The 21,698-nt window shown below is 45.4% G+C and overlaps 1 protein-coding gene across 2 annotated transcripts in view; it reads left to right on the forward strand.

Moving 5' to 3' along the window:
- EPS8 (epidermal growth factor receptor pathway substrate 8) overlaps positions 1 to 21,698 on the forward strand; it is a 233,517-nt gene that overhangs the window by 144,974 nt on the left and 66,845 nt on the right. For both annotated transcript variants that reach the window (XM_015415535.1, XM_015415534.1), the window contains exons 4-6: positions 10,102 to 10,169; positions 11,381 to 11,542; positions 12,816 to 12,965. In XM_015415535.1, coding sequence (XP_015271021.1) covers positions 10,102 to 10,169; positions 11,381 to 11,542; positions 12,816 to 12,965 — 380 coding nt within the window. The remainder of the gene's footprint in view (positions 1 to 10,101; positions 10,170 to 11,380; positions 11,543 to 12,815; positions 12,966 to 21,698) is intronic.

Genomic DNA, 21,698 nt, shown 5'->3' on the forward strand with positions numbered 1-21,698 from the left:
ATCCAGCCCAACACTCTGTGTCACACAATGGTCAGAAATATCAGTGCCATCAGGAGGTCCACCAGTGGGGCCAGGACATTAGAAGCCCTCCCCCTGTTGACCCCCCCAAGCACCAAGAAGACAGAGCATCACTTGCCCCAGAGTCCCTATCTATACCTTGTGGCTAATAACCACTGATGGACCTCTGCTCCGTATGCTTATCTAATTCCCTTTTGAAGCCGTCCATGTTTGTAGCCGCCACCACTTCCTGTGGCAGTGAATTCCAAGTGTTAATCACTCTTTGGGTAAAGAAGTGTTTCCTTTTATCCGTTCTAACCCGACCGCTCAGCAATTTCATGGAGTGCCCACGAGTTCTTGTATTGTGAGAAAGGGAGAAAAGTACCTCTTTCTCTACCTGCTCTTTCCCATGCTTAATCTTGTTGTACTTGTTGTAAAGTACTTTAAGAGCAAGAGAGCTTTTGTACCACTCTAATATTCCTGAGGAAGATCCAATTTTGAAACGTTGTTATATAATCCGGAGACGACGTTGATGATGTATCTTTGATTATGTATGTTTGTTCTAGGATTTTCTTATGATTTGTAGGAATTTAGACTGTAATACACAGGAAGCATTTTTTGCAAGACTTTTTGACTGCTTGATTTGTGGGTGAGACTCTCACGACTGTTGTCTTTATACTGGTTCTCCGATTAGGTCGTGTTTGTCCACATTTGTCTTATACTGAATCAGACCATCATTCCATCAAAGTCAGTATTGTCTCCTCAGACTGACAGTGGTTCACCAGGGTCTCAGGCTGAGGTCTTTCACATCACCTGCTGCCTGGTCCTTGTAACTTGAGATGCTGGGGATTGAAGCTCAAACCTTCTGCATGCCAAGCAAAGGCTCTGCCAGTGAGCCACAGCCCATCTTTTATGTCATAAGGTGTTGTTGTTCAGTCGCACAGTCAAGTCCGACTCTTCGCGACCCCATGGACCACATCATGCCAGGCCCTCCTGTCTTCTGTCGTGCTCCTGAGTTTGCGTAATTTCGTGTTCATTGCATCGATAACACTGTCTGACTATCTCATCCTTTGCTGTTCCCTTCTTCTTTGACCTTCAATCTTTTCCATCATCAGAGTCTTCTCCAGTGAGTGCTCCCTTCTCATTTGGTGGCCAAAGTATTTGAGCTTCAGTTTCATTATCTGGCCTTCCAGGGAACAGTCAGGGTTGATTTCTTTTAGGACTGACTTATTTGGTCTCCTTGCAATCCAGGGGACTCTCAAGAGTCTTCTCCAGCACCATAATTCAAAAGAATCTATTCTTTGGCGCTCGACCTTCCTTATAGTCCAACTCTCGCAGCCATACAGCACTACTGGGAAATGATGGAAATGTCATAAGGTATCAGCCAGTATTTCTTCATTGGGAGTTGTGAGGTTTGTACAGAGGAGACCTCACTTCTCCAGTTGGAGGATAGCTAAAGAAAAAACCCTTAAATTTCCCAATTTTTTCTTTTTAGCTAGCAGAAAATTTTCCCACTTGTACATAGTCTTTTGATCTGCATTCCGGGGCCATTGTTCAGGATTAGATATATAAATGTAACCCTGGCTTTCATCACCAGGGCACCTCTAATCGTAATTTCCCCACTTTTTCATAATTTTTCATAATGAAAAGCTTCATATCACTGAATTTTGGAGCCTTTATAGACACTGTTGGTTAAGCAATGAATTCATTCATCCACTGGCATTGAATAGTTTAGAGTGAAGCTTACATGTAAACAAGTAATGACATGCATTTCATGCTCGTTTATTTTAATGTTATGCACCAAAAATGTTTTTGATGCAAATAAGTAAGCTTTGTACTTCCATTGTGAGTTGTCAAGAGATGCTACAGTAAAGTCATTGCTAAAAATTACAAGGTGCCACAATGGCATTTCTGGGCGCTATGGTAACCTGGTGCCTGGGATTTGTTGAGGGTTTGAGCATGGGTTTCTGAACCTGGGTCCTAAACGTCCGTGTGGGGAATCTGGGACAGGGAGACCCATATTTCTTTCAGAGCTGTTCTCTCAAGGGCAGTTCTTGAGAGAGCTCTCTCAGCCCCACCTACCTCACGGGGTGCCTGTTGTGGGGAGGGAACGGGGAAGGAATTGTAATCCGTTCTGAGACTCCTTTGGGTAGTGAAGGGTGGGATATAAATCCAATCTCTTCTCTTCTTCTTCATCAGCCCCTTCCCCCCAATAAAATGTTCCCATGTGAATGGTATTGGGTAGAAGTAGGAAATGGTAAGGATTAACACAGTTATTACCCCACCAGATATAGGTCTTGAGGGATGATGGAAATGACTGTGGAGTTCTGAGGGTCATGTCAACCCTACTTCTGATGGTCTGGCCACCTGCAACCCAGTCCAAGGGTTCAGCTAAAACTGGAGAAGCAGAAATATGAAGTAGCACAGGGGAGCGCCTCCTCCGTCTTCTTGGTTTTTCCATTGTAGCTCTTATTATGCTGATGTAGGGGGCACGATGCCAGCATGTAATCCAGTCTACTGGAATCCCATGTTTTGTCGTAACTCACAAGGGAGTAAATATTAAGAAAGAGAAATTGCCAGGAATTCTTAGTTACACCGTGGAAGCCCAAGGCAACGGTCATGGCACAGCTGGCACTCGGTGCAGTAACTGAGCCAGCAGCTTTGCTGAAACAGCATCCATGCATCTCATTCTCCCCGGTAATGATGGGCGGGCGTGCCCAGACTCAAATAGGAAAAGACCCCACTGTTAGGAGCACAAATCCTGAGAACTCTCAGGAAACCAAACGTTCTAAAATCACTTGTAACTTCTGAGTCTCTCCCATGGTTCACAAGTCCAGTGTGGTGTTGTGGCTAAGAGTGTCAGACTAGTATCTGGAAGACCCAGGTTCGAATCCCCACTCATTTAATGGAAGCTCACTGGGTGACCTTGGGTTAGTCCACACACTCAGCCTAACCGGCCTCACTGGGCTGATGTGCAGATAAAATGGTGGGGAGGAGAATGCTGTAAGCTGCTCTGGATCACCACTGGGAAGAAAGGGCAGGGTATAAATGAATTAAACAAATAAAGTCTTCTCTCTGTGAGCCCCCAGACGGTCTTATCTATGGTAGTGATTGGTGTGTTGGTAGGCTTGCCAGCTCCATGTAGGGAAATTCCTAGAGATGTGGGGGTGGAGCTGGGGGAGGGTGGAGTTTAGAGAGGGAGAGAGCTTGGCTGGGTATAATGCCACAGAGTCCATCCTTCAAAGCAGCCATTTTCTCCTGAGAAACTATCTTGAGATCAGTTGTAACTCTGGGAGATCTCCAGGCCCCACCTAGAGGCTGAAAAACAACAACAAACGGACCTGGTGTGTAGAATATACAAATCAAATCCGAAAACCACCAGAACAAGCTATATAAAACCCATATATAAAGTCTAAATGATTGTAACAGTATTTTTGATATTATGTATTAGGAAATAAATTTTGAAAGAACTTTAAAGAATGAAATTTGTAATGTTAAATTATTATTAAAGTACACCAAATCAGAATAACAAATACCACCTTAATGTCATATGCAAAAACAAGGCACACACAAGTCATGTATGAATTGTTCACAAATAATCATAAATACCAAACAACACAAAAAAATCTTCAAAGGTTATGCGTCTTCAAAAACCACAAATTGATGAGCCCCCGTTCAGAATGTAACATGGTCCAGTTGGCCTCAAAGCCCAAACAGCACATAAATGTCTTCTGTTGGGAATCAACCCTCCTCATTTTACTAAGTCTCCACCCTCACGAGGTTAAATTCTTTCACTAAGTGATAGCATCCTGTGCATCTTGATTACTGCTTTTGAACCGTAATCTTCAAACACTAATCATTAAAGAAGATCCAGTTTTAAATGAGCTACTGAACCGGGGCTTGTCAGTTTGTGGTTTTTGAAGATGCACAACCTGTGCTTTTGAAGATTGCTTTATTTGCATTGTTTGATATTCTTTATGGTTATTTGTGAGCAATTCGTGCATGACTTGTTCCCACCTAGAGGTTGGCAATTCTATGTGACAGAGGCTGTTCCAGTGGTGGAATGGGGAGAAGAGACTTGTGTCTCTATATGTCTTTTCCATATTATTGCCTCCTGGTTTCAGTTGAGAAGCCCTGCCTCCGTGATTATGAAGAAAAGTTTACAGTTCATCCCATTCAGAGCAATGTTTTCCATTGAGCCAAAACAAGAGGTTCTCCTCATGGATGCTGAAACATGTGTGGGAAACATATTTTTCTTATTGTTTTTTTTTACTAGAAATCAAAATGCTTTCCATATGATCCCCCCCCCACTTATTTATTTTATACTTTCGATTTCTTATACCGCTCTAATCCCGAAGGTTCTCTGAGCAGTTTACATTGCAGCATTATATGTTAACCTAAAGAACAGTTGAGGTTATCTGCGGAGAGTTGTTTGGCATGGCCTTCTTCCTACTCTGCTTTGCTTTGGGCACCATTATCGGGCTGTTTTTATATTACTCTCTGATTTTCAGTTCCTTCTGAGGAAATAATAACAAATTGTGCTTTAGAACATATGGTTCTGAGAATTATTTTAAATGGTTAGACTTCCTCTAATCTGCAGGCTCTGGTGACTTTTGATCAAGATTTGTAAGGCACTCATTGAGTTTGGTCAGGAATTACCTTAGGGGCAAACTCAATACTAAACCATCCGAAGAATGGTCTGAAGGCAAATTGTTCATTTCTACACCTAAAGCTAAGGAAGGTCTGACCTTGTGAAGCACCTGGGTGGGATGCCGTCTGGGGACCATATGAGGAGGAAGATCGCAGTTACTTGGAGGAAGATCGCAGTCACTAAATGAATGGTCCGAAAGTCGTCACTTCTGTGAGAGAGTCATGGGACGTGTAGGTCTCTGTGAGAGGACTTAGAATCCCTAGTTAACAGAATCTAATCACCAGAGATGTTTGGAAAAAGCCATGTCAGACTGGTATGAAACCTATATGTATATTTAGATATGTAGGAGCCAGTTTGGTATAGTGGTTAAGAGTGGCAGACTCTAATCTGGAGAACCAGGTTTGATTTCCCACTCTTCCACATAAAGCCAGGTGGGTGAGCTTGGGTCAGTCCCAGTTCTCTCAGAGCTGTTCTCTCAAGAGCAGTTCTCTCAGAGCTCTCTCAGCCCCACCTACTTGACAGGGTATCTGTCGTGGGGAGAAAAAGGGAAGGAGATTGTAGGCTGTTCTGAGACTCGGAGTGAAGGACAGGGTATAAATCCAATCTCTTCTGCTTCTCCTCCTTTTCTGTCCAGAAGACACCCAAGTTTGATTGCTTGTGGCTCCATGTCACCAGCACATAGGCGCATAGCAGTGCAATAGTGCACAGCAGTTCACTTGCACCACCAAATTTACAGAGTACACCAACGATCACAGCTAGCCCTACCCACCCTAATGTGCCACCTTAGTTCCCCTATCCCCATGCACCAACGTCATGTAAACATTTATTTGTATACTGATTTATTAAGTTAAATTTCTAGGCCGCCCTTCCCTGTAAACAGGGCTCAGGGTGGAGTACAACAAACAAAATACAAGCATAAGATAAATTCACAGTTAAAAGCAATCAAAGTAGAACAGTGGGACAACTGGCCCAATTAGATGGCGCCAGGCAACATTCAGAAGTTTACCTACCAGGCAATCCCATGTTGTCTTGTTTGCGTGGCCATGGCAACTGTGGGCATGACCCATGGCAACTTGCAACAATACGTTACTCCCCTGAGCCTTTTTCTTTATTTTTGCATGTAGCCTGTAATGATTTCTGTAACCTTTTCCATGCTGCTTTATGGTAAAATTGCACTTTGCTGTCTGGGAAGATAGTGATTTGAACGACAACGGTAGATAACCCATCGTCTTGGGGGGGGGGGAGCGGAAAACTAGCCCCCTCTTAAGAAGCTGCATCCTAACCATGCAATTGGGAATTCCTTTTGAATAGTCATATGGTTTTGATTGCAAATGATGTTAATACACACCCAGGGCACCGTGTGTTATCATCTGAATGTAAAGCAATGCGACAAATTCTTTTTCCCCAGCTTCCTTCAGCGTAGCTGTTGGCTTGATGTTTCACTTCAAGTGGCGGCACTTCTGTTTGCTGCGTGCCCGCTTTCTTTAAGCGCCAATAGTGATAATGGGTTTTGTGCAGGGTGTTAGCCAAATTGCCTTGAATTATTAATTAGTCTAGGGGAAGTTATGATTATTAACTGGCAATAGGTAAATTAGGGTTCACACCAATGTATACAGAAGTCCCACCTTTGCTGCAAGCATCAGAACAGACACAGAGACTGTATTCAGTAAAATATAATGTCTTTTTCCTGAAGGATATGTATCATTCAAACAATACACAAACACACACACATTTATACTTATATTAAGAAATAAAGTTAAGTCCTTAACACAGTTGCATTAGCAGGACATTCGTTGGTTGGGATATATTTACCTGTCCTCATTGGTTGAGCCATTCCAATGGAAGAATGGAGGGGTTTAGAAATAGAAAATGGTGAACACGTGCTCTGAACCAGCAGAACCACGTGGACTCTAGCTGCAGACTAGAGGTTAAAGATGGAGGTAGGGTATGTGGATAGCAAGCAGGACATAAGAGGGTTAAAGCTTCGACAGGGGTCGTGGAGAGGGTAAGTAAGAGAGAGACCATGTGGTCGGGCAGCATCTTTTATAACGTGGTGGGGCTGGCTAGGCTGGCCACATCCCCTTGTGACACCTTCTGTTAGTCCGTCCCATAAAACATAATATTGGCTGGCTGGAAGAGGGGAGTGGGACTAAGGAGTGGTCAATATTGAGAGCTGGAAACTTAGACTGAGGACTGGCACCTGGATGAAGGATGATTGAATCATCAGGCTAGGGCTATTGTCTCTTGATGGCCCTAGCCTGATGGGTGAGCAATTAGTTGCTATTCAACCATGAATAGAGTCTCTTGATTAGATTTGTAGGTAGCTGGGAGAGGGGGAAGAGAAGTTGCCTACATGTGTTGGAAGAAGCTCCTAATGGCGTCTGGAGTTCTCTGTCCTCATGATTTTCCATGGCATGGCATTTGAGGTTTTGTACAGGCTTATGGAACTGCTTCATCTCACAGCAGGTGAGATGTCTGATGACTCTGGATTAACACTGTGGCAGCAACACTAAAGAAATGCGTCCCTCTCTTAGGTGTGCAGTCTCAACAGGTATTCTCAGGTCTCCATATTGTACAGTCCCTTTGCACAGTTCACATTCCATAAAAACACATTGATAGGCTTGCATGGCAACATGGGAACTATATTTAGATGTTTCCATCTGAATATAATTTGTGGGGTTATATCTGCAAATAGCCCCTTTATGTAGGAACAGTCTGTCCTGTTCTTGAATATGCATTTTCTAAGAGCTGCAATCAAGGATGCCACACATTGTGATCCTATTTGTATCCGGTTTTCTTTTTATACGAGCAAGGAAGCTCAGGCATTATTGCCTTGAGTTCAGGTTACTATGGGTTTCTGACGAACTTCCCCACATTCTCCAATGGTTCCAGAATGGGATAGTCTTAGGCTTATGGGTAAACTACTCCCTTTTAGGTAGTCGTCTGGCTTAAAATGGAATCGGGAAGGGAGGGGGGCTTCACTTAGGTCCCCAGACTGGCCCTGTCTGGCTAGCAGGCAGTAAGTCCTTGCCTTAGCTCTTAAAGATAACTTAACACTAGTCTTTGTTTTAGGCATTTTCCTACAACTCCTCAGGGTTTCATCAGTCAAGGCCTGGAGGTCACAGAGGAACTGCCACTCCATCCTGGTGTAGTTGTTGAGAGCAGTGGACTCTAACCCGGAGAACCGGGTTTGATTCCCTACTCCTCCACATGAGGCCTGCTGGGTGACCTTGGACCAGTCACAGTTCTCTCAGCTCTCAGCCCCACCTACCTCACCTGTTGTGGGGAGAGGAAGGGAAGGTGATTGTAAGCCCATTTGAGACTCCTTAGGGCGGAGAAAAGTGGGGCATAAAACACAACTCTTCTTCTTGCAGTGGTGGTAGCTTTCTTTCCAACTGAAGCACATTCCCACAATCCTTTGCTTATCCCTCCATTTGCACAACCGGGGAAGGCTTTGTGCACCATCTGGGCAGCCAGTGAGGGGAGTCTAGTAGCCTCTTCTACCCACTCCCAGCTGGGCAAGGAGCCCAGCAGCAAATCCACCTTCTCTCACGTCGAGAGAAGGGTCTGCATGCCAATGGAAGGGCATGGCTCCAAGGGGGCATTCATGGTTTCTTTTCCCTGGCCCAGCTAGGAATGAGATGCAGCAGCTAGGCTACCATGATCCAGACCCACACACAGCTTGTCATGCCTATGGGAGGCATTGTAGCTCAGTGGTAGGGCATCTGCTTTGGCATGCAGAAGGTCCCAGGTTTGATTCTTGACATCTCTGATTTAAAGGCAGTAGGCGGTGATATGAATGACCTCTGCCTGAGACCCTGGAGAGCTGCTGCCTGTCTGAGTAGACAATATTGACCTTGCTGGAGTGATGGTCTGATTCAGCTAAGGCAGATTCGTGTTTTGATGTGTGACCACATTTGGTTTTGTGGCAGCTACCACCATTTTAGAAGTGGGGGGTGACTCAGCATTGAGCAATATTGGCCCCGGTCACACGGGCAGGAAAATGCGGGGGGGGGGAGTGTGGCTGTTTGCCCCGGAGCAAAATAATGCGCGGTTGTGCGATCAGACGTCCCGTAGAGGTCCTGTGGTTAGGGGGGAGGTGCCGATCACAGGACAGTCCTGCGGCGCGGCAAAGAAGCGGCCTCTCTAGCAAAAGGCTCCGCGGGTTTAACCCCTTCCAGGGCTGCAGAGGAATGCAAACTGTGTCCTCCGTCCGGTCCCCTCCAGGAGGAGCTTCAGCCGGGCCGCCCTCAAGCCACACACCCCCTTCACCTCCCCCTTTGCCGCCCGGTCCACAGAGTTCCTCTCGAGCAGGCCGAGGCAGGAGTGGGGGGGGTACGGAAAAGAGGAGGGGGCTGTGTTGTTTGTTTTTAAACGAAGTGTGCGCATGCGCCATTGGGTGCTTGTGCGCATCCCATGGAGACTTGGAAAAAAAACCCTTTTAGCGACGGGACATGGGCGGGCACCGGATGCCACGACCTACCACCGGAAACGCTATCAGGCGCCCGCCCTTGCCCCGTGGTTTCCGGAAACTAGTACCTCGGAGGTACTAGTTTTTTACCCCGCATCTTTGGCGGGAAGCCTTGGGTTCTCCACGGGAGCTCTACGCTTCCCAGATGTGGCCCTGTGATCGCGCCCGGAAAGTCCGCCTATCTTCCATCTCTGTAGTGTGGCTAATGCTCCGTGTGACCGCAGCCATTGAGGCTTTTCTGTACTGATAGAAAGGAGAACTGTTGTTGGTTGAAGAACTGATGAAACGTTAACTGCTTCAGATTTCTCACTGCTGTGGTCGTGTCCCCCCCACCCTCAGATTGACTCGTTGGTCTTGTTGAGACATCATAGCTAAGCCTTCAGAATGTTCCATCCTTCTCGCATTCTTGCCAGTTCGGTTTCTCTCTAATCTGGTTTTCAATAGTTTATTGTGGCATCTGGATTGGTAAACTGTAGTTGCTGTTAACCAGAACTGGATTTCTGCTTGCGGTTTGGAGTTTCATCTTGATGGTGAAGGGTGACCAATAATTTGCCTGATTTGGATGTCGTGTCAACCGATACTTCCAGGGGATGGTCTGAAGTCAGATGTCACAGAATCCTCACTGAAGCTAAGCCAGTCCAGGTTTAGACAGTGCCTGAATCTGAGACGTCCCAAGAGCCATATATAAGGTGCCTCGAGTCGGAAGGGTGGTAGAATACAGGTTTAATTACTAATGAAAAATTTTAAAAAGAGGGTTGTTACAAATGAAGAAGTGGGTAAGGAACCCCACTGCATGTTCCTGAGGACTAACCCGTGGTTTGGCCATGACATCTGAACTAGGCTTGTGTGGGTGAAGAAAACAGGAGGAGAGCTGTCTGACGGATTGGCCACCACAGAATAAATGACAGTTATCAACAAACACTATGAAGATCGCGATTTGCAAAATTTAAAGATGGTCAATCTTGCTTCTCTTTTAAATCAGAGCAAAGAAAGAATTATGCACGAGATAGTGCGAGCAGCATCTCTGAAACGTCGCAGTACCATGTGGAGGTAAGACATTTTCTCCTGAAAATAAAAAAAGAACTGTTTCTGGGTCTGAGGGATTAAACACTGATTCACTCATCCCTGTCATGGGACCTGCCAATATGTTTCCTGATGCCCACTTCCTTCCTCCTCGAAGCAGAGCGCCAGTCCTGGCTTGTTTTCCACCTCAGCATAGCAGAAGGCATTTCAGAAGACCCTGTAGGCATTACCTTGGTGTCTGCAGGAAGCACGCATTTGGAAAGAGCAGCATCTGTCAAGTGGAAATGCTTGGATCGGAGCAGCCCAACATTTTGTGTTTGTCCCCAGCTTTTGTGGCAGTAGGGTTGCCAACCTCCAGGTGGGGCCTTGGGACCCCCTGTTATTACAACTGATCTCTAGATAATAGAGATTAGTTCCCCTGGAGGAAATGGCTGCTTTGGAGGCTGAATTCTGTGGTATTATACCCTGATGAAGTCCCTCCTCTCTTCAAACCCCACTTTCCCCAGGTTCCACTCCCAAAATATCCAGGTATTTCCCAACCCAAAGCTGGCAGCCCCACATGGCAGCCATTTTGTGGTCCACTCACTGCTTGTCTCAAAATTCCAAAAGTGCCCACAGGCTTAACAAGGTTCGGGAATCTCTGTACTTGTTTCTGGTTTATCTACGTGATTACAACTTTCTACAATATATTGAATTAGTGTAGTATAGTGAAGAGTGTGTCGGATTTAAACAAGGAGGTGCTGATTCTCTCCTCTAACTTGCAACGTCCTTGGTTACATATTGTTTTTAAAAAGTCATGAGGGAAAAATAACCATGCACATCCTTAGCTGACTTGCGCCTTTAATTTAAGGAGATAGCCATCTATTTTTTTTAAAGAAGGATTGATCATGCCTAGAAATTCATTTACTCAGTCTCATTATTTATTGACTGCATTCTCAGATGATTTAGCTGTTCTTTATGGCATCTCAGAATAATGGAATATTTATGGATCGTGTATATTTAAGTCTCTTTGGCAATATAATTCCTGGCTGAGAAGCAGGTAAGAGTTAAATATGGAAAACAAATGTGTTAAAAAGTATTGGGTTTTTTGTTCGTTTGTTTGCAAGCCACCTCGAAGACATCTTTAAAAGGTGATTTTTTTTTTAAAAAAGCACCCTAATAAATGCTCCCACCTCTCCCTTTTAAAATGATGTGTCTTTAATCTGTTCTTATTTGCCGCAAATCTTCTTGTCTTCCAGCACCTGACCACTTTTGTTTTGGATCGGAAAGAGGCCATGATCACGGTAGACGATGGGATACGGAAGCTGAAACTGCTCGATGCCAAAGGCAAGGTGTGGACGCAAGATATGATTCTCCAAGTGGATGATAAAGCTGTCAGTCTGGTGGACTTGGAATCCAAGGTACAAAAGCCCTTGATATGGCTGCCTTATGGAGATTTTTTTTTTTTAAATGCCAGGGTTTCGTATATTTGAGAACTGGTTTATTTTTATTTCTCACTTGAGCTGAAGGCAGATTATACAGAATGAGTCAATACAATCCACAGAATGGGGCATTCAGTAAGCAGCGCGATAGGATTAGGGTTGTAGAACCGACCAGATGTCTAAAAACAGATCCGAAGCAAAACATAAGTATTGATATGACAACATTAAATGGTGCAGAATTCCGTAGGAGGATTCATAGAATTATAGAATCGTAGAGTTGGAAGGGCCCTCCAGGGTCCTCTAGTCCAACCCCCCTGCACATTGCAGGAAATTCACAACTATCTCCCCCACACACACACCCAGTGATTCTTGCTTCATGCCCGGAAGATGGCAAAAAACCCCTTCAGGATCCCTTGCCAAACTGGCCTGGAGAACGATTGCTTCCTGACCCCAAAGTGGCAATCAGCATTTCCCTGAGCATGTAAGAAAGGGCCATGAGAACTAAGCACTGTTGCAGCCCTCCCTCTGGTGATCTGCCTAAGTTCACAGAATCCGCATTGCTGTCAGATGGCCATCTAGCCTCTGCTTAAAAACCTCCAAAGATGGAGAGCCCAACACCTCCTGAGGAAGCCTGTTCCACTGAGGAACCGCTCTGACCAGTGTTCCCTCTGAGTTAGTGTGAGCTAGCGCACGGTTTTTTAGCCTCTGGCTCACACATTTTTGTCTCAGCTGAGGAAGGATGGCCCCAGAGCAAACTAATTTATGTAGAAGCCAAATCACTTGCTCACAACTTTAATGCCAGTAGCTCACAAAGTAGAATTTTTGCTCACAAGACTCCACAGCTTAGAGGGAACATTGGCTCTGACTGTCAGGAAGTTCTTCCTAAGGTTTCACCGAAAACTCTTTTGTTTTAATTTCATCATGTTGGTTCTGGTCCGACCTACTGGGGCAACAGAAAACAACTCTGCACCAACTAGTTTCCAGCTTCCACAAGCTATACGTAGTAGTATGGACCATTCATAATTTTTTCTAAGTAGTAACTTTCCGAATCATTTAGTTTAGTGCAAGTTCCACAAGGTGGGGGTAACAACGGAGAAGGCACGTGGACGGGCAGTTGTTTTTACTCAGTATAATCCCCACTGAGCTTTTCCAGCATCGATGCAGTGAGGCTTTGATGCGGTGACGTTAACTAGTAATTGATGGATTTCCTCTCTCTCTCCCTCCGCCCCGGGCATCCCAAATCTCCCTACAGAATGAACTGGAGAACTTCCCCCTGAGCACCATTCAGCATTGCCAAGCTGTGATGAGCTCCTGCAGCTACGATTCCATCCTTGCCTTAGTATGCAAAGAGCCAGCACAGAGCAAAGCTGATCTTCATCTTTTCCAGTGTGATGAGATTAAGGTAAGGCAAAGACAGAAACTCCAATGCCCGGGACTTCACTTCCTGGTTTTTGTTTTCTGTTTTATATAAGAAGATAAAAACTGCCGGGTGCATCTGAGTTCGGTGTAGTCTAACACGTCGGCTTACACTCGGCTGCCTCTGAAAGCTTTGGAAGCAGGACTTGGAGGGGAATACCTGCCCTCTTTTTAATACCAACAGTCAAGACCAGGCAGGTGGAAAAGAGTCAGGCAAACCCTCCAAGAATACATAGCACACAATGTATTTCTTACTCTCCTTTTACCTTTAATGCCCTCGTTGCTGTTCACAGTGAGTGCTTTTTGGCTGATCTGATCTCTGTGTCTTACCGTGGTTCCATTACCTGTGTTTTTTCCCCTTGCCCTCTTCCTCATTGTTCCAAGAAGTATATAATGCTTCATAGATAGTTTTCTGCCATGTTTGATACAGATGGCATTAGATGGGCCTGTAGTAATTATTGTTTTCCAGAAAGAAGCATGATATAGCGTTTCCAGTTCTCCCCTGGCCACGGGTGGGAAATGGAGGGGTACAGTTGCCAGATCCAGGTTGGGAAACTCCTGGAGGTTTGGGGATGGAGCCTGGGGAGGACGGGGACCTCAGTGGGGCGCAGTGCCCATAGAGTCCCCCCTCCAAAGCATCTGTTGGCTCCAGGAGAACTGATCTCTGTGGTTGGGAGAGGAGCTGCAATTCCAGGGGATCCCCAAGTCCCACCTGAAGGCTGGAATCCCTAATTATATACCCAGTCTCTTTCCCACCTGGTCCAACCTTTTGGATCCTATTTCCAACAAAATGTAGTAATGCTTTGAAGTAGAAGGCCTCTTGTTTCTTGTAGTGGTTAAGTGTGCGGACTCTAATCTGGAAGAACCGGGTTTGAGTCCCCACTCCTCCACTTGCACCTGCTGATGTGACCTTGGGTCAGTCACAAGCTCTGGCACAGCTGTCCTTGAAAAAGAGCAGTTTGTGTCAGAGTTCTCTCAGCCTCACCTACCTCACAGGGTGTCTGTTGTGGGGAGGGGGAGGGAAAGGAGTTTGTAAGCCGCTCTGAGACTCCAAGTGAAGGGCGGGGTATAAATCCAATCTCCTCCTCCTCCTCCTCCTCCTCCTCCGCCTCCGCCTCCGCCTCCGCCTTCGCCTTATTCTTCGCCTTCTCCTCCTCCTTCTCCTTCTTCTTATAAAACCCTTACTTTTTCTCCATGTTTTACCGTTAAGTAGTGACATAATTGAAAGTAATGAAACCATATGGGGAAGTCGTTGTTTTGTCACCTATCGAGAGGAATACATTGACCGTCTTTTGTGACATCAATAAATCATATGACACAGTTTTAACCCAGGCTGATGAGTAATTGGCAGTTTTGAAATCAGAAATGTAAATAAAAGATGTTACCGGTGAGAGAGCATTTCTTCTCTTCTGAACTTGCAGTACAGCGATAATGAGGGGATGCATAATCCCATCATGCATTGCTGCAGAAGTAGATCCTTGTATTAGCATCCATAAATGAATGGGTCTAAAGGCTAATCCATTCAGATGTTTTCAGCTTAATTTTGGTGTGGGGATATCACTTCAGACTGGGTATTTTCAAGGTGTTATGGGATCTGGGAGAAACCCATTTTATATACAAAACTGAAGAAAGCCCTGTTTTCTTTAAACACAAAGTCTGAGATCATTGGGATGAGCACTGCTCCCAAGACCACTGCCTTCCAATACAGTTCTGGTTTTCATAGAAGCATGTCTTCCTCTTCTGTATCAGCTTATTTGGGAATTCTCTCTCCAAAAAAGGCCATCGGGCTCAATTGTTCCAAAATATTAAGAGAGCAGCGCAGGTTATGTTCCAGGAATTTTTTTTAGTTCTTTAGTTTTGAGTTTTAATGCCTATCTGTCATTTTGTAGCAGTAGATAAGAGCAAGAGTCCAGTAGTCTTGCCCTTTTCTACTGCTACAGACAGACTAACATGGTAACTCATCGTGATCTGTCATTTTGTGATATTTACTGCAAGCTGGGTGAGCTCTTTTCCCCAGGGGTGGGAGCCGGCTTGTCTCCTGTCCAGTCATTTCACACAGGAAAACTTACTTATCCTCCAGCGGTAGAACTGACCTCTGTGCCTTTGGGCCATTCTGTGGCTCTGCAGCCCATGAAGCACCATTATCTGGGGCTGCTTTAAGTGTTACGGGGGAGTACTGAAAGAGGGAATGCATTGTGCAAGTCGCACAATTTTATCTTATATTTACAGGGTACTTTGCAAAAGGAGCTGCGGTGGCTCAAGTGGTTAAGACGCTGAACTGCAGGCTGTGGAAGGTCGGTAGTTCAGCAGTTCGAGACCCGAGGTGCCGCATGACGGAGTGAGCTCCCGTCTCTAGTTCCAGCTCCTGCCAACCGAGCAGTTAGAAAGCAAGAAATTGCAAGTAGATAAATAGGTACCACTTCGGTGGGAAGGTAACAGCGTTCCGTGCGCCTTGGTGTTTAGTCATGCCGGCCACATGACCACGGAGAAGTCTTCAGACAGCGCTGGCTCTTCGGCTTTGAAACGGAGATGAGCACCGCAACCCTAGAGTCGGACTCGACTGGCTTTCGAGCAAGGGAGCCTTTATCTTTATCTTTATGCAAAAGGGAACATGTAAATCTCCCTCGAAAGGGTGATAATCTGCACTCCCAGAGCATGAGCAATTTACAGTTCTCCCCATAGGTGTAAGATGTGCATTGCATTATTGAGTTTCACCTCTTATTTATTTCCTTTTACAATCTCTCTGAAGAAAAGGTGGCTAGCCCAAGATCATCCAAGGGAATGTCACTGCCAAGGGGTTGGGTGGAAATAATCTCCCTGTCCTATTCTTGCGCTCTAACCACGATGAAGCACTGGCCCTCTCATTCGTTTTGCTAATCTACAGAGATGCCCTTAGGGTTTCCAGGTCCCCCCCCCCCCCCCCCCAAAAAACCACTGGCAGGCGATGGTGGGGTACGGTTGCCAGATTAATCATTGGTTTGATTAATGGAGAGGAATAAGATTACTGCCTGTAAACCGACCTGGTTGTTTGAAAGCTTGGGGAATCATAAAGCAGTTGAACGTCCAGGAGGCACAACAGATGTCCGCCTCCCGAGAACTTTAAATTTACACTTAAAACTGATGAAGTGATCTCAACAAACAGCATTCCCTCTCCTAGCTTCCCCTTAGAACTAGTTCACACTTTGCTGTAACACAGCTGTTCCATTTGCTGTGTGTTCACACACTTTTTCATGTCCGTGAATGAGCCCCAGCGGACGGGAAGGCACACATCTATAAATATTGAGCGGATATAGGCCAGGGGAGCCACAGCTAGTCATATTTTGTCTGGTGCACATCTGTCATCCGTCTCTGTCTGCCTAAGAGATGTGTCTCCCCTTTGCGTTTCCATGTGTTCACTATGAAGAAGGAAAAAACCTACCAGTTGAACATCCAGCAAAAATAAACTGTGAACTGACCGTCCCGTAAAATGTAACTTACAATGTGTGTGAAAATTTGATTAATGCTGGCAGGCCTTGGTAAGTCTTATGGAAGATCCAGAAGCTCAGGTACACCAGTAAATGTTGACAGAAACCTAAATGTGCTTTGCCAGCATTTACTGATGATTGTCCCCCAAGTGGGGGACATAAATATCTATTTCCCCCTTTGGGGGACTGGGGGACATTCCCAGACTCAGTTCAAAGGTAATTCCTAGGGTGTAGGCGGCAGAGGCAGCTCATGTTTACAGGCACTGTTCTGAAAAGTGAATTTTAAAAATGGCTGTTGGGCCTATGATGTAATGTCACTTCTGGTGAAAACCCAGAAGTGATGTCAGTCCTCTCTAGGAATATAGTTTTTCCAACTCTCCCCTATCCCTTCTCTCCAGTCTCCCGCCGGTTGCCATGTTAGGCCTGGCAACCCTCGTAATTCCAGAGGGGTAGCTGGATTAAACTTCTGAAGCAAAATAAAGCAGAACTCCAGTGACATCTTAAAGATTAAGAACAATTATTCCAGTGTGAGCTTTTGTGAGTCACAGCTCACTTCTTCAAATGCATTTCTTTCGTGTTTTACTCAGTTCAAAGGGACTGGGAAGTTATGAATGATACAGGAGGAGGGGGAGAGGATTGACTTTTTTAAAGGGAAGGGACTTGAGTGAAGGGAGAAGCTCTTTTGCTCAGATTGAAATGTAAAAATTTAAGATTATAACAGGGCTTTTTCGGTAGTGGCACCTTGCTTATGGAATGCCCTTCCCCTTTAGACTCACCTGACACCTACATTGTTTTCTTTTAGGCACCAAGCCAAAATGCCTCCATTCACCCAGGCAATTCACCCAAAATGGCTCAGTTCGCCCAATTGAGGGTCTGTTCTTTTTAAACACCATTTTTATAATGGGCTTTTAGTCTGAAACAGCATTCCGTGCACCTTGGTGTTTAGTCATGCCGGCCACATGACCACGGAAATGTCTTCGGACAGCGCTGGCTCTTTGGCTTTGAAACGGAGATGAGCACCGCAACCCTAGAGTCGGACTCGACTGGCTTTCGAGCAAGGGAACCTTTACCTTTACTTTTAGTCTGAAAACTGTTATTTTAAACTTCTCAGTGGCTGGGTTTAAAAAAAAATTATGGATTTTAATTACTAATTTTTAACATTTACTGTTTTATTTTATAAGACACCTCAGGCTGGTTCCCTGGAGAGACAGTATAAAATGTTTCTGAATAACTAATATTCCCTTCATCCTGCAAGCAAGCATTACAACCCCCCAAGGTTGATACTCTTGAGCTCTGCAAGTATGAACTGTTGCTGTGTTAATATTCCACAGTAAATGTTGACTAATTTATTTAGGCAACAGTCAGCTTTTACCAGTGCAACTCTAAATTTTTGAACATTCACGAAATTGTCTGGGATTATACCGGCATCATGTTTTTGGCCATCCGCTCTGTTGCTTTTAAGCCTTAGCAAATAAATTCATGGAGAGTTCACTTCCTCTTGCAGTTGATACAGCCTTGCTATTACATCCTCTTCATACACACCACACAGTCCAGCCTGTTGCAAAAGAAGCAGCAGTTGGATTTGCTCCAGTGCTGGTAATAGGAAAAGTCTGATTGATCGGTACGACTGCCAAAATCTCTCTTCTTAGAACAGGGGAAAGGAGGCCAAGAATATGTCAGGGCTACAATATATGAAGAGATCATAATCTGAGTGTCAACTTCCTCATTTTCCTTGCAAGCATTTTCGTTAATATAAATGTGTCAGCTGGTGTACCTTTAGTTTCACTGTAACATTAAAAAAAACAGGCTCCTTCGATCAGATCCACAGAGTCCACCTTCCAAAGTAGCCATTTTCTCCAGATGAACTGATCTCTGTTGCCTGCAGATCAATAGTAATCCCCGGGGATCTCCAGCCACCACCTGCAGGTTGGCAATCTTATCAGCAGCATCTAGAATTTTGCAACTTAGGGACTTCTGTACCTGCATGTTCCCTTTAGCTGTCATGGACAATAGTGGCTGGTAGTCTTGCATGGGGCTGCGGTGGCTCATGTGGTTAAGACGCTGAACTGCAGACCGAAAGGTCGGTAGTTCAGCAGATCGAGACCCAAGTGCCGCATGACGGAGTGAGCTCCCGTCTCTAGTTCCAGCTCCTGCCAACCTAGCTGTTCAAAAGCAAGAAATTGCAAGTAGATAAATAGGGACCACTTCGGTGGGAAGGTAACAACGTTCCGTGCGCCTCGGCGTCTAGTCATGCCGGACACATGACCACGGAAACATCTTTGGACAGCGCTGGCTCTTCAGCTTGGAAATGGAGATGAGCACCGCACCCCTAGAGTCGGATTCAACTGCCTTTCGAACAAGGAAAACCTTTACCTTTACCTTAGTCTTGCATACTGTTAATTTGCCGTCTTTTAAAAAAAAGTAAACTAAGCTCCTATGCCTCTTGTGAAAGTGACAGAAGAATTTAAACGGAAGCTTTAAATGCCACTCCAAGGACCACTTCTCGTATGTATGGACATCTCTTCATAACTCACAGCTTGAACATAACTCACAGCTTGAACACAGGAAATAGGTCTGTTTTAAAAAAGGAGATGGAGCGAGGCCATGGCTTGGTGGTAGAGCATCTGCTCGGCATGCAGGAGGTCCGAGGCTCAATCCCTGGCAACTCCGGTTAAAAGGCTCTAGTAGCCGGTGAAGTGAAAGACTTCTGCCCAAGACCCTGGAGAGCCACTGCCAGTCTGAGTAGACATTACTGACTTTGATGGACCAAGGGTCTGATTCAGTATAAGACAAGCTTCGTGTGTACAAACCACTGGGGTTGCAGTGAAGTTTTCAGTAGTGGTGATTGATCTGTAGGGGCTCATTCACGAGTGCCAAGCATCCATGGTGCTGCAGTTTTCAAGTGATGAATATGCTGGTCCTGGGAGTCTGAGCTTACATCCTAATCATGTTTCTGTAGCAGCCCACTAGAGGAATGGCACTTGGACCCCAAGAGCCAGTGTGGTGTAGTGGTTAAGAGTGGCGGGCTGTAAACTGGAGAACCAGGTTTGATTCTCCTCTCCTCCAGCTGGGTCACCTTGGGTGTGCTCATGGTTGCAGATATAATAATAAGGTGTTTTTTTTCTCTCTTTCAATTGATCGCTCGGGTGGGGGGGGAGTAATAAAGGGGGAAATTGATGTATTTGATGAAGAAGAAGAAGAGAAGAGATTGGATTTATACCCCGCCCTTCACTTGGAGTCTCAGAGCAGCTTACAAACTCCTTTCCCTTCCCCCCCCACAACAGACACCCCGTGAGGTGGGTGGGGCTGAGAGAGCTCTGGCAGAAACGGCTCTTTTTCAAGGACAGCTGTGCCAGAGCTTGTGACTGACCCAAGGTTACATCAGCAGGTGCAAGTGGAGGAGTGGGGAATCAAACCTGGTTCTCCCAGATTAGAGTCCGCGCACTTAACCACTACACCAAACTGGCTCTCCCAGTGTGTGATGTGTGGTTATGTAAACTTGATGAAAATAATTATGCATGGAGATGAAATGTAAGACATCAATAAAAAATTACAGTTCTCTCGGAGCTCTCTCACGTCACAAAGTTCCTGTTGTGGGGAGGGGAAGGGAAGGCACTTCGAGACTCCTTAAAGTAGAGAAAAGCAGAGTATAAAAACCGCCTGTTCTTCTCCTCCTCCTCCTCCTCTTTTGTTCAGACAAAATCAAAGTTTCTTACATCGACAGAAACACATGCAGTGCTCTCTACAGACTCATTCATCTCAGAAATGAAATTTTCAGGAGCAAATAATCAGAATGTGAATTTCCAAACACAAAATTAACAGATTTTAACAGAATTTGAAATGTATGTTACATTATGTTCTGTATGTAAAGATACGTGGTCTTGGGTTTGTGTATGCGTATCTTCTTAATTATTCGTAGAACGGTTCATAGGAACCATGGCTTAGGTTTGTAGATAAGTCAGCCACACTAAAACAAACAAACAAAAAAGTGTACGTTTGTGTACACAAATTACGAATTGATCTGCACTATGTTTTCTCGGTGTGGTGAAGCGACGTGTGCACAAAAGCCCCTGTCTCCTCCTTCCACTCTGTTGTATGAGGAATGTCCACAGTGGGCCTATGTATGAACTGGTCTTTTTGGCATTAGATCAGTAAGCCACCAAGGAAGGCTTTCAGCAGCTCCTTGCAGAAACTCAGTCTCACTGCTGGAGATCTCTTAGTACAATTACCCATAGGCACAGTTCAGAGCTAGCTAACAAAACACCCTAATGATGTTGCCAAATGGCTTTTGAACAGTGTGTTCCAGAGACTTGTGCTTCAGGCTTTCTCAGTGAGGAGAGCAGAAATTGAAGACATGGTCTCCTGTACGACACTTTGCCCACCACTACTGATCTTTCCCTGTAGGGCGAAGAAGGTGACCGTTGGGTTGGTTCTAGGGGTGTGGAGGGGAGAAAAAATCGACTCTATTCAGATTCGGGTGTTTGGGACCTGAAAATATTCGATATCCCCAAATATCTCCGAATACCAGTATCGGTATTGTACTGGTATTCGGGTTAGTATTCAGGAAATTCAAACCTATTCGGCTCCATTATACCCTATGGGGATGGTCCCCATAGGGTGTAATGGAGAATTTCACTCGCTGAGTCGTGCAGATCTGACTTGTCGAGTGAAGGGATTTAAACTTAATGCCCCTCCCCTCCTGTAGTCGGCCGCAGATGCAACGCAACTCCAGAAAGAAGGGAGGGGGTTTAAATTTTAAACCCCTTCCATCCCCTCCCTGGAGTCAGGCCGCAGCTCAGTAGATCAGAACTTACTGGTGGTCCCTGGCCCGAGGGATGTCCAGCTGTTCTTGACCAGCTCCAACCTGGTGGAATTCTCTGCCAAATAACATCCGTGCCCTGTGAAACTTGATACAGTTCTGCAGGGCCTATAAGGCAGAGATGTTGCGCCAGGAATTTGGTTGAGGACACTGATGGTCTTATCCTTGTGGCACTCCCACCCCCCCCACCCCCCGTGCAGCAGTGGTTCTACTGGAATTCTCTAATGCCATCTTTTATGTTAATTAGTGGGTTTTTGTTCTAAACCATCTTTAAATTATATATGTTATGAAGAAGAAGAGAAGAGATTGGATTTATACCCCGCCCTTCACTACCCAAGGGAGTCTCAGAGCAGTTTACAAACTCCTTCCCCTCCCCACAACAGACACCCTGTGAGGTAGGTGGGTCTGAGAGAGCTCTGACAGAAACTGCTCTTTT

This window comes from Gekko japonicus, unplaced genomic scaffold (genome assembly GCF_001447785.1).
Source record: "Gekko japonicus isolate JY-2015 unplaced genomic scaffold, Gekko_japonicus_V1.1 scaffold1846, whole genome shotgun sequence".
Taxonomy (NCBI): Eukaryota; Metazoa; Chordata; class Lepidosauria; order Squamata; family Gekkonidae; genus Gekko; species Gekko japonicus.